Source organism: Monodelphis domestica, chromosome X (assembly GCF_027887165.1).
Source record: "Monodelphis domestica isolate mMonDom1 chromosome X, mMonDom1.pri, whole genome shotgun sequence".
Taxonomy (NCBI): domain Eukaryota; kingdom Metazoa; phylum Chordata; class Mammalia; order Didelphimorphia; family Didelphidae; genus Monodelphis; species Monodelphis domestica.
In genome coordinates this window covers 26,312,340-26,330,603 of record NC_077235.1, presented here as the reverse complement: position 1 = coordinate 26,330,603, position 18,264 = coordinate 26,312,340, and the positions used below count along the sequence as shown (strand labels likewise).

General features: G+C 35.7%; 1 protein-coding gene across 6 annotated transcripts in view; it reads right to left on the bottom strand.

The window, feature by feature from the left end:
- RPS6KA6 (ribosomal protein S6 kinase A6) overlaps positions 1 to 18,264 on the bottom strand; it is a 113,521-nt gene that overhangs the window by 37,236 nt on the left and 58,021 nt on the right. For all 6 annotated transcript variants that reach the window (XM_056809168.1, XM_007507395.3, XM_056809167.1 and 3 more), the window contains 9 exons: positions 17,886 to 17,967; positions 16,417 to 16,497; positions 15,174 to 15,253; positions 11,412 to 11,518; positions 11,099 to 11,136; positions 8,310 to 8,452; positions 5,904 to 5,974; positions 5,550 to 5,638; positions 1,109 to 1,173 (listed from right to left, as the gene is read on the bottom strand). In XM_056809168.1, the coding sequence (XP_056665146.1) occupies positions 1,109 to 1,173; positions 5,550 to 5,638; positions 5,904 to 5,974; positions 8,310 to 8,452; positions 11,099 to 11,136; positions 11,412 to 11,518; positions 15,174 to 15,253; positions 16,417 to 16,497; positions 17,886 to 17,967 (756 nt within the window). The remainder of the gene's footprint in view (positions 1 to 1,108; positions 1,174 to 5,549; positions 5,639 to 5,903; positions 5,975 to 8,309; positions 8,453 to 11,098; positions 11,137 to 11,411; positions 11,519 to 15,173; positions 15,254 to 16,416; positions 16,498 to 17,885; positions 17,968 to 18,264) is intronic.

Here is an 18,264-nt window from a genome sequence, read left to right as displayed (position 1 = left end):
CTGCAGTGATAGATATTACATATACATTTCAGTTCTTCCAGGGTCTGTGGTTTCACTGGAAGGAGTACTCCCTCCACTATGCAGACCACAACTCCTCCATGCCTAAGTGACAGTCTCTGAGCTGCTGTGGCCAAAAAAGTCATCACCTGGTGGCCAGCACACTAATAAATAAGCCTCTCCAAACTTAGCTACGACTGTCCTCAGACAACAGACACAAAGCCCATTGCCGAGCCTGTAAATCGAAGCTTTTCAAACTTGGTAGAACCTGCCAGAGCTTGTGCTCCACTGGCAGAGCCTTCAAGAACCCGGGGTCACCTCCACGCCACGATGAGGCATCAGAGTAGCACTTTAGTGGAGGACTACATACACAGAAAGTGAAGAGAAGAGTTGAGAGACAAATAAAAACAATGAAATTAGATTTTCTAAATGAAGATTGCACATGTAGGGGCCTTAACTCCTTTAAAACTTTTCTAAATATAACATTTCATTAAAAACTCAAATTACTTTTCCATCTTCATTCCTCTTTCTATTTGCCTTAATCAGTAACAATTGTTAGAAAGGATTTCAAGAGCATCTTGGAATTTCATTACAGAAATAGGATCAAAATCTTGAAGAAATTTAGAGTAATGGAAATTGACAAACTGGAAGAGATCATTTAATAAAATGTTATTTTACATATAAGAGAACTGGAGTGCAAAGCTTAAACATCTTAGTCAGTAACTAAGTGCGTGCCAAGGCTGAGATTTGAACCCAGGTCCCCAATCCTAAATCTAACTTCAATTCTTTCTACTCCACCACACTAGAAATCACTACAGATAAAAAAAAATTAAAGGATTTTCTCAAAGTCTATTAACCATGAATCTACTGACCTACTAAGCTGAATTAAGCTGAACTGGTAAGTATTTGGGTCAATAGTAATTTTATAATATACCTGTAAGTTAAAATGTGGCACTGAAATTTAAATGCAGAATTTGGATTTATTACTTAGTAAAGTACATATGCAATTATCTTCTTTTCCAATCTACTTTGTTCATATACTATAAAGCTATCTTCTAACAAGAGCTAAAAGAGTTATTTATTAATTCAAACTGCATTGTGCTATACTTACATTCCAGTCAATAGTTGAAAAGAAAAGATGCCTTTTGATTTCTTCCACTCCATCTGAACCAGCTCCTTTAAAAATGGAAAGATTTTTTATTGTTATGGCTTTCTTATTCTTATTACTCCATTTCAAGGATCAATTCTATAAGTAAATCTTAAATCTTTCATTTCTAGGCAGTTGTAGTGTGCAAACTTTTATCTGGCAGTCTATCACCTAGAGTTTCTGCCTATCTATGCTACAATGATAACTGATTTTCAAGCATCATTGCTAAAGATACTGGCATAACTTCTAAATCAGTGGAAGGATTAAATTATGGTCAGTAGAGAGTTAGCATTAAAAAAAAACACATCTTATTTGTTCTAAATGAACAATCATAGCCAGTGTGCAGAATAGAGAAAATTTTTAAATCAATTTAAATTTCATTTCATACATATTATATTAGAATGTAAACTCCTTGCAAGTAGGGATCATTTTTTTCTTTATGTTTTTATCACTAGTGCCTAGCACATAATAGATGCAAAATAAATAGTTGTTGACAGAATATGTATTGGAATGATGACTAGAATATAGAAATGGAAATGTATATACCTTGTTCAAAAGAAACATCTAATAGAAAGGAAGAGAGAGCAGCAGCAAGGGTTAAAAGGTAGGTAATTGGGGGCGGCTGAGTGGCTCAGTAGATTGAGAGCCAGACCTAGAAACAGGAGGTCCTGGGTTCAAATTTGGCCTCAGACACTTTCTAGCTGTGTGACCTTGGGTCTAAGCAAGTCACTTAATCCCTATGCCTTAGAACCAATACACAGTATTGATTCCACAACAGAAGGTAAGGGTTTTTTTTTTAAAAGAAGGTCGTATTTATATGGAAATACATAAACTTAAGGGTATAAATTAGTGGATAGTATTTGAGTGAAAAGGAAGATAAAATAAGTGATGCTTGTTTGCTGTGGGGGTGTATTCTACAGATTGCCTAGTCAGATGGAGGATATAGATAATGTTTTGTTAATATAAATCCTGGTCTAGAGGCAAAGTACAATGTAGGCAACTCTTGGTAAGTTGATTCTGGAACTGCAAATTAGGACAATAGATAGAGGAGCATCAGGCCTGGAGTTGGGAGGATCTGGGCTCAAATCTAGCATCAGACACTTCCTGACTGTGTGACCCTGAGAAAGTCACTTAACCCAATTGCCTAACCCTTGCTGCTATACTTTCTTAGAATGGATACTAAGGAGGGAAGCTAGGTGGCTCAGTGGACTGAGAGCCAGGCCCAGAGTAGGGAGGTCTTGGGTTCAAATTGGCCTCAGGCATTTCTTAGCTATGTGCCTCTGGGCAAGTCACTTAACTCCCATTGCCTAGCTATTGCCACTCTTCTGCCTTAGAACCAACACATGATACTGATTCTAAGATGGAAGGTAAGGGTTTAAAAAAAGAACTGTTACTAAGCCAGAGTTTAAAAAGACAGCTTTTGAGGGTTAAAAAGAAATGAAGAAAGGAAGTGAGAGAGGGAGACAAAGATGGTGGGAGAGAAGGAGATAAGGAGGGAGGGAGAGAAGAAGGAAGGAAGGTGATTCTATTAAAAATAGAACTGAGATATTTTTTTCACTTGTTTTGTTGTGCTGACATTTTTACCATACAAAAGAATTGAAAGTCAATGGCTAACCAAGAAGGAAAAACTAGCTGGAAAAGTAAAAGTGGTTAAGAGAAAATGACATTTTGAAGTTCATAATGAGAAAAAGAAGGGAACTCCTCTCAGGGCATCATGCCCTAGGCTTTAGAAAATCAGTAATGTAAAAATTCAGAGAAAAGCTGACTTCTGTCCAGATGAGCTATGAAAGGTAAACGGCTCAAGAAGAAGAAGCATTTGTTAGCACTTTAAAAGGACATGGTCATCACTAGTTAACCTGAGCTACGCATAAATCGTGTCATACTAGTTCATATTCCATTTCTGAAAGAACTTTCCCAGTTCCAATAGCTAGTAAGTTACATGAGGCAAGATATAAACTCAGGCCTTCCTAACTCCAAGTTCTAACCCCCTATCTACTATGCCACTGAGCTACCATTACTAATGTTGTTGTTCAATCACATCTGACTCTTTGTAATCCCCATGTGGGATTTTCTTGGAAGAAATGCTGGAATGGTTGGTCATTTCCTTTTCCAGCTCATTTTACAGATGAGGAAATTGAGGCAAACAGGGTTAAATGGTTTGTCCAGAGTCCTACAATTACTAGGTGTCTGAGGCTGCATTTGACTCTAGGACCAGCCTTCCATCCACTCAGACACCCAGTTGCCTCTGCTAACATGTTACTCCCTACCATAATCCTGTAATTCACCCACCTTAGCTGAAATTATGATAGTATTGATTTCACTTCTGTTTTTGATTTAAGTCCTTGTTCAGGGTTCACTTACTTCAGTTGAACATCATATCCTTTAATCATTCTTATTTATTGCTATTTTTATCTGATTCTTATCTTTGACAAGACAACAATCTGACTGACACAGACCCTTAACTCGGGGATAATATGACGTCAGTTACAGTATTTTCCTTTCTGCTAAAACAAAATCAATTTCAATCTCTTAAGGTGTTATTTGGTTCTCAACATGTCTGGCACCTACCAATTTTTCTCTTGAAGAATATAATCTATAAGTCTTTGTCCTCTTACAATCTTTCTTCCTGAATTACACGTCCCTATTTATTTTCCTCATTCTCACCATTTTTCCACTTTTGTATGGAAGTCACTACATACTAGATTGCATGTTGATATAATTTGGAGAGCCTTTTGAAGTTATTCATTAAATTTTTTCTTCCATTTCTTCTTCAGCCACCATGTTGGTGCATAGGCTACATTTATTTTTCATGATGACATTTTTGTAGTTTTTTTCCTTATTAGTACTAGAATGTATGATGTCCAAATATCCTACAAAATGTTTCGGGTTTCCTCTGGGCATACAATAAAATTCTGCATAAGACTACATTTATCCCAATTCAATTTAACCTTAAATTCAGCTGAAGTTTTTAGCCTGTTGAGATTACTTAGTATTTAGGCATTTAAAGGATCAGGGCTCCTTTGGGATTTATGTCCTTTGCAAATTTGATAAGGCTGCCATCAATTCCATTATCTTACTCACTGATAAAAATGTTAGTCAGAACAGGGCCAAGCCCAAGGCATTCCATTGGAGACATCTTTCCAATTTGATATCCATCTATTAATGACTACTCTTGGATTCCTGTCATTCAACCAGTTTCAACCTCACCTTCCTATAGTATTGACTACCTTATATCTCTTAATGCTGCACATGAGAATAGAATGGGTTGACAAGCATATGGCTAGCATTATTCTAGACACTGGATATACAAACACAAAGAGGACACCAGAGACTTGGTGACAAGCTTTGATGAAATCTAGATCAATGGTATGTATAGCATTTCTCAGATTAAGAACCTTGTGGAAAAAGTAAATGAAATAAATCTAGCCTTCCCTACTCTTAATGAAGTCATGCTGGTTCTCATGATAACTATTTCCTTTTCTAGATGCTCATTAGTACTTTGATAACAAATTATGGTTTTCTTGGGAACCAAAGTCAAGTTTATGGGACTAAAGTTTTCTGACTCTTTCCTTTTTTGAAAATGGGGACCAACATTTGTCCTCAAGTTCTACAGTCTCTATCCCATTATCTCTGGCAATAATTCAGAAATCAGAGGAGACCTGGACTTAAACACTGTACATGTGAAAAAGAACTGGGAATTTTGTTTGAAGACATATTCAATAGGGTCAACCCAGCTATTAGTAAACTAATGTCAATCTAGCCCTATAGATAAAGGGAAATCACTCTACTCTAGTATGTGTTAGTTGAGACATGTTTACACTACCGTGTCCAGTGCAGAGAGTCCCTCTTAAAGAAGAATTACAATGTTTACAGAGGACAACCAGTAAGGAAATGATGTCATATGAGGAACAGCTCAACAGACTAGAGCCATTAAACATGGAAAAGAGAAAGAGGTACATGACTGCTGTCTTCAAGTGTTTTTTCCTATGGGTAGAAATTACTGGGGGAAGGAAAGATGTCCAGCAAAGCTTTTAACAATAGCATGAGCTAGTAATGAGAGTGTTTAAGAAATGACTGATCAACCATTTGTCAAGGATGTTATGGAGAAGAGTCTTATGTTGGAAAGAAAAACTAACTTCTAGATGATTTATAAGGTCTCTTCTTTAGGATCTTGTGACTTCTTTAAGAAACCAATGACCGATGTATATATATGGCAATCTCTTACTACCCAAGACATTTGTTTAAGTGAGAATACTCATCCTTCAACACTGCATTTTATCAATAGTAAAATCTGAAATTCAAATCATTAACCATTAAATTAAAATAAATCAGAAAACTGAAAAATATCATTCACCTCAAAATATGCAGTATACTTTGCTACAGAAACTATGAAACATAAGAATACCTAATCTATTTGAAGGATTTCGTTTGAATAACATCCTTAGAAGACTTTGTGCTTCAGGGCTAAGAAACTGAGGCATTCCAAGTTTTGCTCTGAAAAATAAAATTTTAGGAAATTTAACTTAACAACAATCTGTACTTTAAAAGTTGCCATACAATAGACTTTTATACTCTGATTACTTTTCACAATGGCAGGTAGAATGTTCCCTTTATAGTACTAGCAAGAAAATAGTTTAATTGAAAAATATTATTTTATTTACATTTTAACTATGATAAATTTCTAAAAGGAAGAAAGAGCTTGGATTGTTGTTGTGGGGGAATAGTATATGAAAAGAAAAATGTAAGAGTTAACACTTACTTCAATATCATATTCATGGTCTCATTTCTGTCTTTACCTTGAAAAGGTAGAGTACCAGTAAGCATTTCAAACTAAAACAAAAAATACCAGAAGTCCATTAAGTATTTTTTAGGATACATACATGACATTTTCTTTCAAATTATGATCATGGGCAAAACTAGGACCAAGATACTATATGCCAGACTTTCTGAAAACCACCTAACAACTAGTGTTTCTAGCTTCTTACAGTATAGCTCAACTGTGGCAAATTAAACCAACCAAATATTATAAGAAGGTCCAAAGAAACCTATAAATCCCCAGAGATATATTATTTTTCTTCTAAAATAAAAATGAGTTACTTGAAAGAATGTAATGATCAAGGGAAAATCATTACTTAAATACAAAATTTAAAGATATTCAAGAAAGACTTAAGAGATCTTGCATCCTCCCCATTCAAATATACCAAATAGGGGGGTATTTTATTCCTGTTTATATATATATTATAACTGAGCAAAATTCAGAATCAACATAATAAAAAATGATGGTAAAAGACATGAAGTAACTATAACACAGTATTAAAGAAATAAGTTTTCTAAAAAGATATTTAGAAAGATTGAAGATAGAAACAAAATGGAGTAGACCCAACATTACACACCACCACAACTCATTAAATTATTTTTTTCCAAGTATTTTAAAATTTCAATTAGTCCTATTTAATTGTCAATGAGTTAATTTAATAATGGCTTTGGCCTTGATCCTATATTCTCTCTCTAGAACTGATGAACACATTTATTCTGTTGCATAGAGGACATTCTTCACTCTAAATCTCAAGCCTGGATACTTCTCTCACTCATGCTTCTGTTTTGTACTACTCAGAACAAAGCTTTTTGGTGACTGCTGTCATATATTCATTCCCAGATTATTACAATAGCCTCCTACGTGGTTTCTCTGCCTCTAGTCTCCTAATCAATTAATCCATTTTACATAATGCTGCAAGATGAACCTTTCAAAAAACAAAGCTTTTGTTGCATATCTCACCTGCTTAAGAATCTTCTACTACCTATCTCGTCAAGGTCAAATTCTTTGGGCTTGGTTTTGAAAGCCCTCTCTCTATAACTTGATCCCACCTTATCAACTCAACCTCATTTCTCACAACCCCCAACACATGCCTTGTACAAGGCAGACTGATCTTCCTCACTGCTCCCCACCCTCCCAAGCTGTGGTCATTCCCACTTCTCTCTTTTCCAAAGCTATTCCTCCTCAGAGTAGTATTATCTACCTTGCCCAATTTTACCCATCCTTCCAAAGGGCCCACTCAAGCCTCAACGCAGCTGCTGCAGAAGTCTCCTCCTTCAACTCTAAGTCACACTAATTTTATCCTTCTCTGAATCTTGTTGCATTTATAGTGAGCACTAAAAAGGTTTGCATTTCATTGTTCTCAGTGATTTGTGTGTGTGTGTGTGTGTGTGTGTTTATATGCATTTTTAAATTTATTTTTCTTTTTTTTTAAACTCTCGCCTTCTGTCTTATTGATTCTAAGACAGAAGAGCTATAAGGGCTAGGCAATGGGGGTCAAGTGACTTGCCCAGGAAGTGTCTGAGGCCAGATTTGAAATTAGAACTTCCCGGTTCTAGGCCTGGCTCTCTGTCCACTGAGCCACCCAGCTGCCCCCAATATGCATTTATTTAGGCATGTGAACTGAATGCATGTCTGTGCTGTGGGCAATAATGTCTTACATGTAATAATACCATACATGACTATCAATACTAGGTGTATAATAGGGGCTTAACATTTATTTCTAAGAGCACAGAAATTATATGGTGTTAAATCAACTAAAATTTAATAGCAAAATATCTCTGAAGTAAAATGTTTTCATGAAAAACAAACTTGACCTCCACAAATTTTATATATTTCTGTCTTTACCTTGAAAAGGTATGTATCCAATTAATCAGGACATATTTGTTATAAGGCTAATGATTAGCACTGTAGGGGATATGAAATCAAAGGAAGATAGTCTCTGTCCTAAAGGAAATTACAGAACAGCCATAGGTTGGGTGTCTGTGTGTGTTAGTTAAAGTCTGTGGCAGCAACTCTAAGTATGACAATATTGAATTGTTAAATACTTTCGTTTTTCACCTAGAATCTGACAGATTCTTTCTAGAAGAGGACCTATTTACAACTTTATCTAGCAAGATAAAGACAAGATTAAGATCCTAAAGGTCTCTAGTAACCCAACACCAACTAATCACAAATTCTCAAAACTCTCCTCCATTCCCACTCCCCATCAGGTAGCAAAGCATTTAAATAGAAAAACCTTAAGAAATACCAGTTTTCATTGTCTAACTATGGTCACAACTCAGAAAAGTAACACCACAAAATAGATGTTGAATAGGCATTTATGGAAGGCTCCTAGAATGTGTAGCTTACCATTAACACGCCAAATGACCACCAATCAGCACTCTGGCTATGGCCTCGCCTGTTTACCACTTCAGGAGCCATGTACTCTACTGTACCACAAAACGAGTAGGCCTTCTTTTCTTGGTCTACAGATTCTTTGCTGAGTCCAAAATCTAAAATAATAGTGTTATAAAAAAAGTCATTTTGAATATCAAAATCGCCCATAGAAGTACAACACTGGGTGGAGTCTTAAAGCTGTATATTTAAGGACAACTAGAATTACTCTTAAAAGCAAGGGAATGTGAAGGCATTACAGAGTTGCTAACATTAACATTATGAAATTCAATCTTATCAATGTCTACAAAAACTATATACTTTTATACAAAGTGTTTTGAAAAGTATATATCTAAACCCTGAAGTGCTCAAAATATGGGTTTCTTAGGTCTCCATTCACAACTATAGCTTTTTTCAAAATGAGAACATCACAAACTATCTATTTGGAAGCCTATCATACTGATCTAAGCTTTGCTACTTTAGGCCAAAATGGAGGCGACCATTTCAAATGTTTCTTTTTGCAAAGGTAGGAGTGGCATTAAGAGGGAGGAAGGGGACAAAAAAGTTTGCTTTAGCATGCCTGACTGTAGAGGATTTGCTGAGTCTTTGCTCTATTTCGTTAAATAATTATAAATTAGATTCTCTGTATCATTTTGTGTATTCATCTTTACAGTGAACTACTTTCATTTTGCTGTTCTAAGAAGTTTTAATTATCATGCCATCTACTTACAAAATGTAAACATCCTTGGCTCAATTCTCTTATTACCTCTACTCAGTCTAAAAATATACTTCCAAAGTCTTGAAAAGAGTATTAGCTATTCTTTTTTCTTTGAGGAGGGGAAGGGAGAGGAGGGTGAGTAAGAAGGAAAAGGGGGTGGAAGTAAAGAGAAGAGAATGCTTTTACTTCCTCTGTTAAACTTCTGAAGGTTTGTCTCCAGAGTCTCATTCTTAGATTCCCATGCTGGGGAAGGTCTTCTGCTCATATTGTTTAACCCTGACAAAACGGATGTTTTTCACACAAACTTTTTTTTAGCAACAAATTTTTTTAAAGGGAAAGAAATACAAAAAAAAGACAATATCAAGAGTAAGCAACTGGGGGAAGCTAGGTGGCTCTATGGATTGAGAGCAGAAAGTCAGGCCCAGAGATGGGAGGTCCTGGGTTCAAATTTGACCTCAGCCATTTCCTAGCTGTGTGATCCTGGGCAAGTCACTTAACCCCCACTGCCTAGCCCTTACCACTTTTCTGCCAGTATTGATTCCAAGGCAGAAGGTAAAGATTTTTTAAGTACAGGAGCAAATGAATTGTTAAGTCTTTAGGTCTTTTCTAAATTGTTCATGGGAGAAGAAAATATTTTCTCTGAAGAAAAGTCCTCAAAATAAACCCAAACTCTTCTCTGAATTATTTTTTTTAAAACTGTAGCTGATTATGGCACCTTCACTAGTTTCTCCTAAGTGGCTTTTCTTTTCATAGACATGCTCAGAAAAGAATTGTATACTTTTTAATGAACACCATAATTGAACACTGGTTAATCTGACAAGAACTGGATTTAAAGATATAAGTATTACTTTATGTGTACATATTTTTACTCTAATTCCTTAAAGGAAACCTGGGGTTGCAGGAGGTAATGGTAAAAAAGTGAGTATTCCGAGCAAAGGAACATATATAGAGACAGGAGAGGGAGAATCGCGTATGAGGAACATGAAGGCCATTTTGTCAGACCTTACAGAGGAGAGTAACAGAGTAGGCTGGAAAGGTAGGAGGGGTCATATCATGAACTCTAAATGCCAAATAGAAGAGTTTCCATTTGATCCTGGAGGCAATGAGGAGCCATTTGAGTTTACTAAATGTGTCGGATGGGGTGGTGGTCAGGTCTCTGCTTTAGTAAAATCACTTTGGTAAGTGGTATGTTGGGTGGCTTGGAAAAGGTAGAAATTTCATTCAGGTAGGAAGATCAATTAATATATCATAAGATTAAAGGCAGAAGTTACTTGGCACAATTTATTTACCCAAATAACCTTATGTAGTATAGAAACTTTAATGAAATCTGTCCCCCGTTGGCCCTAACCCAAAAGGAAAGGCATTAACTTTGCACACTGAGTTGTTATTTTCAACTCCAAATTCTAGCAACATCACTACACAGCTTTCACCTCACATGGTTTCCTTTTTATCCTCCCCCAGCTCAATCCATTTCCTATATGCTCTTCCTAGAGACACACACAAAAAAGAGACCGAGGTTATGAATCAAAAGAACTCCCTAAGGCGACTTTGAACCTCAGAATTCATGGTATTAGCCCACGCTACTATCTCCGAGTAGTATATCACAATACTGATGACTGTGGAAACTTACCTTTAAACTGCAGAGATTTCAAAACTTTCTGTAAAGACCATCAAGACTTAATCTTTTTTAAAAAATAATTTTGATGAGTAAAATAAAATATATGTCCTACTTAAAATATGATTTGGGGTCCAGTAGATTTTAAAACACTGGCATTCTTTCCCAGTTGAGGAATTATGCAAATATGTCTGAATAGGACAGTATCAAATCTGAACATTTCATCCTGCCCCCTAAACTTACCAAATATCTGCTCCAATTAGAACAAATAGAGAGCTAGCTTACCTAACATTTAAATGAGTTAATTAATAGGTAAGATATATATCCAAATCAAGAAATGGGAAAAGGGAAAATAAACCTAGACAAGTCAGTTATTGATATAAGTGAAATATCCAGGTAGAGAAAGATTAATTGTACTGAGAATTTACATACCTGTTAACTTGATATGTCCTGCTTCATCAAGCAAAATGCTGAAAATTAAAATTCACATTTACCAATGTATATATAACAGTAAAACATTTATGCACAAAACATTTATTAAAACTATCACAAACTTAAGAAAAGCCAACCACCAATGGTTAACTTAATAAAGTGGCAATTTATAAAAGTGACAAGCACAATTAGAATCAATGGATTACTTAAGAAATAAGACCTCTAAAACTAAGTAAAATATATAACAGAGAATGCAAAAGGACACTGAATTAGAACTTGAGTTAACAGTGGCTGTTTACAGCTGTTACTTTACTTTTCTGGCTTCAGGTCCCGGTACACAATCCCCAGGCTGTGCAGATGATCCAAAGCAAGGGCAAGTTCGGCGAGGTAGAATTTCACATCTTCCTCTGTAAACATAACCTAATAAAAACTGGAGAGATTTACTTTTTGATCTCTGCCTTGATGGCTAAAAAAACCACATTTTAAAAGTTTGTTCTCCAAAATCAAACAGCTGCAACATTAAGGAATGAATTATCTCAGAGAGAAATTCTCTGGAAAACTGAAGTCTGCTCCTTTACACACTCAACCTTGTCTCCTATGAGCATTTTTTATGAAGATGTTTAAAAACCATCTTTGTGCTTTCTGAACTGAAGCTTCTCTGGATGCCTCAAGTCATTACCATGAAATAAGTACGAGATACCCTCAGGAGTTATTTAGATAAGGGACTTTGCAGAAGAGCTGAGGCTGCTGTGCTATCTTTCTTTTATAACGTTAATAATCTGCAGTGTAAAACCATTGCTTTTACTGGGCTTACAATTTCACTAGAGTTGAGATTTCCCAGTGAAGAAACTCCCACCAACTGTTTTGCAACTTATAGAGCTGTCTATGGTCACTAAAGTGAAGTGACTTGCCCAGGATCACTTCCTTTATGTCAGAGGTGGAACAGGAAGCCAGGGATTTCTGACTTCTAGGCCAACTTCCTATGCACTGTACCACATTACCACTCTGGGAAAACCTAAGTATACCACTGTCCTTGAATATTAATTAAGAGTATATAAGCTACTTATTTCACTTGAGGGGAAGTCTCAAGAATCAGAAAGTTTGTTAAGGACTGATATATGATGAACTTTTGGAGTCCTGTCACTTGCCATACCCTTGCACACCAGGGGGCCCTAGACTCCTTGGCATTGCCATTGGCCCTATAGCAGAAGCTTCTTCTGTGTCTGTTTTCCCCTACTTAGAATGGGAGGTCTTTGAGAACAGAGACTGCCTTAATTGTCTTTATGTGTTACCAAGCTTTAGTACAATGTCTGGCACAGAGTGGGCTTGAAATTAATGCTTACTGATACCATTTCATTCCATGAAGCTTGACAGATAGTGAAATGAATTACTAAATACAAAAACTTAAAGAAAAAAGGGCTGTACATAACTAGACAGCATGACTTGAAGCTTAAAGAAGTTCTTTATTTGTACATGCCTATTACCTTACTTAGAGAATATGTTATCTCTTAGAAGAAACTAGTCACAAAGATGTCAGGGCTCTAGCCCTGCTCCTGCACTCTCCCATCTTTCCCTATACTTGCCACCCTCCCCACCCTTTTCCAACATACTTTCTTGGCTAAGTGAAGATCAAGGCTGTTCACTAATTTTGTTGGAGGCTTTTTCCCCTTTGCTTTTTTTTTTTGCTGGGGTGAGGGGGAAGGGGAGAAGAGGGAAGAGAATGCCAGGGGCTGCTTCATTCAAAAAACAAGACACACCTAGAAATACATAATTAAATAGCCATCTTTACTGCCTTTAAAAATTATGCTTTTTTAAAAAGTATGGCATTACTATTAAAGAATTGACCACAAACAGATTCTGTTCATATTATGAGCTAAGAGTCGTATAATTTAGAAGCCAAACCAAACCAGAGGCTACAGATTCCATTTTCTTCCTGTCAGATAAATGAATGGCTTAGTTACTGATTTTCATGAGAATAGTATTAAAAGTGTTGGCTATTAATTATCTAATATTCCAAGGTGAGCATTATCCAGATTTTACTGACTTGATCACATTAGAGCCTTTAAGAAGCAGAGATTTAGACAGTCTCTACTCTGGAGAATCTACCCCTAGGAGCTTGCGTGTGTTGCTGATCCACCCTAGGCAGCCAGGCTGCAGAAGGCTAGGACCCCTTTCTCAGAATCATGTGTCTAAATGTATAAAACAAAATACAAAGAATTGCAAAGGAAACTTATATGAGATACTCCAAAAGCTTAGTGCAGATTCAGGCTTCAACAGCTTAACACCACACTAAGACTTTGAGGGCATTCTAATAAAATCCACTTTATCAAAATATTTTTAAAAACCAATGCATGGACCCCATGTTAAGAACCTCTGGTTTAGAAGAAAACTGAGATTGAATGTCATAAAGAATGCCTTAACGAACACATTTTATCAAGGTTCTTCAGTTAGGTAAAGAAGTTCCTCCATTTCCTCCTCCCACCACCACTTACTATTTTTTTAAATTGTAATAGCTAAAATTTATCTAACATAATTTGGTTTATAAATATGGGATCCTTGACAGAATCTGCTATACAATCAATTCTACTCAATATACTAATTTTCCACTGAATTTGGCAGTGGCACACTAGGTAACATCTGTGGTAGGAAGATTGGCCACCTAAAGTATGCCCTTAATTGTTGCTCCATATTTGCTCCATATCTTATCACCTCAGAAGTTACAAAATTCATAGAAGTAGCAATAACTCATTCGTATTAACCCACTTAAGAAATATGAAGGGAAGACCTGAGGCTTCTCATAGCCTTTCATAAATGCAAATCCTGAGGGCACTCAAGCAGCTTCTATGTCCATAGTCTTAACCTTATCCCAATCTACTTTGCCCAACCATTTATGCTGCCTGGGAGCCTAGAACTGAAATATATCTCATGTGTAATTATCAAAATGTTCTCCAAGACAGTCAGACACAAGACACCATTAATGGGCATATCCGAGAAGTAAAATAAACTGGGACTTGCAAAATCATTTAGACCAAACTTCCTAAAAAAAAGTTGACAAACCATTCCCCAATTGATAAATGGGCAAGGGACATGAATAGGCAGTTTTCAGATAAAGAAATCGAAATTATCAATAAGCACATGAAAAAGTGTTCTAAATCTCTCATAATTAGAGAAATGCAAATCAGAACAACTTATACCTAGCAGACTGGCCAATATGGCAGCAAAGGAAAGTGATAGCTGTTGGAGGGGATGTGGCAAAATTGGGACCCTAATACACTGCTGGTGGAGTTGTGAATTGGTCCAGCCATACTGGAGGGTAATTTGGAACTATGAGTAAAGGGTGCTAAAAAGACTGCCTGCCTTTTGATCCAGCCATAGTACTGCTGGATTTGTACCCCAAAAAGAACATAAGGAAAAAGACTTGTACAAAAATATTTATAGCCATGTTCTTTGGGGTGGCAAAAAATTGGAAAATGAGGGGGTGTCTATTGATTAGGGAATGGCTGAACAAATTGTGGTATCTGTTGGTGATGGAATACTATTGTGTTGAAAGGAATCATGAACTGGAAGAATTCCACGTGAAGTGAAAAAGGACCTCCAGGAAGTGATGCAGAGTGAAAGGAGCAGAACCAGGAGAACATTGTACACAGAGACTGATACACTGTGGTACAATCGAATGTAATGGACTTCCTTACTAGCAGCAATGCAGTGATCCAGGACAATTCCGAGGGAACTTATGTGAATATTCTAAATCATCTAATTAAATAAAATTAAAAAAAGAAAAACATGACTGATCACATAGTTCTATATGGATATGATTAAGGTTTTGATGTTAAAGGATCACTCTATTGCAAATATGAATGACATAAAAATAGGTTTTGAACAATGATACATGTATAACCCAGTGGAACTGCTTATCAGCTCCAGGAGGGGGGAGAGAAGGGCAGGGGAATCATGAATCATGTAACCATGGAAAAATATTCTAAATAAAAACAAATTTTTTTAAAGAATGTTTTAGCATTGTCACCATTTTCAAATTATAGGACCTATAAACATATAGCTATAAGTAGATGCTTACCTCTTTGGATAATCTTGTAAATACATCTCCTCCCCTGAGAAAATCCAATATTAAATACAGCTTCCCTTCAGTCTGAAAGGCTAATCAAAAATTGGAAACTTAATAAGAAACTCTTACAAGATTAAATGTCTTCCTACTATTTACAAGTTTGTTTATGAGGTAAAGTTCTCAGGAACAGGAGTTCAATGACATAGTCCACTTTAAAGGAATACCATCAGATAACATTTCAAATTTGGAGTTAAGTTTAGTGTTGACAAGACTTGAAATTCAGGTCCTCATGCACAAGACTCCTTGGATAACTGCCCGTATCATGGAAAACTCTCCTGATTTTATAAAGGAATATGCTTTATTGATCAACATCGGCCTCAGACTAAGAGGAAGGGAGATTGGGAACACTACCTGCCCTCATACACACATTTCCATTAGGGAGTCATACAATGAAAGATTAGTGTGGTTCTTAAAGCTGACTTTATATCATTATAGCATTTAGCAAAATTTTTAATGAATGTTAACTTAAATATATAATTTCTCAAAAGAACCTAGAAGAGTATAAAATCATGTTAGAGGTGAGGTGGAGGGGAGAGGGGTTATGTCAGTGTTATATACATTGCTCACATCTATTTCATTCTAAATTATACCTAATAACCTGTCAAGCACCGATTAGGTGTCACTCACTGGGTTAGACTAAACAAGTCATCTTTCACTGGTTTGATACTGTCTTTATGTACTTTTAGCCTGGGAAAATGAAGAAACATTTTTAAGTTAAATGGCAGCTGAAGCAAGTATAAATACTTTTTGGTCTGCTTTGGGATTAAAGGAGAAATCTTGGTGCCTTTACTCTTCTATTTTCCTCTCATCACACACTTCCCCATATTATATTTAGCTGGGTACATGGGAAACAGAATGTCAAATGTAAGCTCCTTGAGGGTAGGGACAGCCATTTTTCAGCTTTGTATTTCTAGCACCAAGCACAGTGTGCTTGACATATAGTGAATACATTTAATAAAATTTATATTTGTTCTCCATTTATTTTGGAATTCCTATCTACTAAACAGTATTTCATATTACGAAAGGCAATGCTATAAACACAATGTTTTCCATTATTCTCAAGAAAAAGGTGACAGACTTATTGTAGTTAGTAAATAGGCTATTCTGATGAGTTAGAATTCTATTTGACTGTCGCTAATTAGAGATGGGAAGCACACTGCAGATCAGAAAATGATGAAAAACAGACAATGCCTACCATAGTGCAATTTGACAATAAATGGATGATTTACTTCTACTAGTATGTCCCTCTCCATCTTTGTACGAACTCTATCTCGAACTGAAAAGGAAAGATAGCAACAGTATTACTTTACATAAGTTTAACAAAAAAGAAATCAAACACTAACAAATTTTGAAAGCAAATAACTGCCTTGACTAAAACATTCAGTAGATATTTGTAAAGAGAAGCACTGTGGCTTTGGATACAGAGAACTGGGCTCAAAAACAGGACAATATGGGTTCAATTTCTGCCTCTGAGACAGGCTGGCAAGTCAATTAACTTGAAGAGCCTTCATAACTCTAGAATTATAAGATGCAGAGAAGGTGCTGACCTACCAATACTTATAAAGGGAATCCCCTCAAAAAGGAGTTCCCTCTACAGGTGAAATCACAGGTCCACTCCCCATCCTTATACATTTTTCACATCTACATATAGCTGAAATCTATACTTAACAATGCATAGTTTAAAGTTAAAAAAAATGAATAGCTAAGTAATTGTTTTCAAGTAAACAAAAAATCAAGTAAACAAAAGATATCTTATATGATTAATGAAATATTTCCAAATGTTTACTATTTGGCAATGCCATGTTTAGCCCTTAAAAAGCCATAAACTGAATTAAGTGTGAGAAATCTCATTTAAAACTCATTTAATCTGCCTCCCAAAAAGGGCTAAAGCAGTACAAATTAACATGTATTAATCAATGTACATATATAAATGCTTAAATGAGTTGGTGAAAGAAAGACCGAGGTGAATAAAATCTATTCCATTGAGAACTGGGCCCTGATGAATATATGTGACTGTGGACCAAAATAAATGTATACAACTGTCGGCAACTGTTTTTCTTTTCAAATTTTTTTAAATTTAAATTTTCATTTTTTAATGTATTCATGACTTCTAAAAAGTTTATTCAAGAGGATGGAGTAAAGACGAAAATATTGAAAGAATAATTTTAGGGAGAAAAGAAATAATTATGTATTAGTATATGCATTAGTCACATTTACTTAGCATTTTAAAAAGAGTTTCAAAGCATTTTGCTTTCACCATCTCATCTGGATCTCACAACAATCTTGACTTATGCAGCACAGATGTCATTACCCCCCATTTTAGAGATGAAGAAACTGAGAGCAACCCAAGATCTCACTTTTTTTTATTTATCCATAAGAGTCCACATTTGAACTCTGGTTCTCTAATTACACATCCAACACACTTATCACACCCCACTGTTCCTCAAATTCCAAACAATTAAATAGTATTTACATTACTTTGCAAGCTTAAAATTCCCAACAGGATAAAAACATACACACTAAAGGAATGCTTCATATAAATATTAACAAATTGCATTTTATAAGACAGTTGTTAAAAGATACAAAGATATCTGTGTTCTATAAGCATTATAAAACAAATTTTAAAACTATCTTTTTCAAGTGATACTTCAATATATGTTCTACCTTTTAAAGAAGCTTTTTTCAATACTTTCATTGCATAAAGCTGCCCAGAATCCGGACCAATTATCTTCCTTACAAGAAAAACCTGAGGTTGGGGGAGAAAAATATTTCATTCAAGTTAATATTACCATAAAAACAAAACCATTTACAGATTCCCAATTCTGAAGATGTTTGCTCCTTTCACAAGTTACATTAAGTTCTTTATCTACTTAATTATTTCAGTTTCTTCATTAATTCCACAAGGACTTATTAAACCTTGCCTGCATGCACTGTACTGTCGTCAGTCATCAAGCATTTATTAAATCCTGACTACGGACCAGGCATAGTATTTTACTGCCAAAGGTATAAAAAAAGGCAAAAGATAGACTAGTCTCTGCTGTCA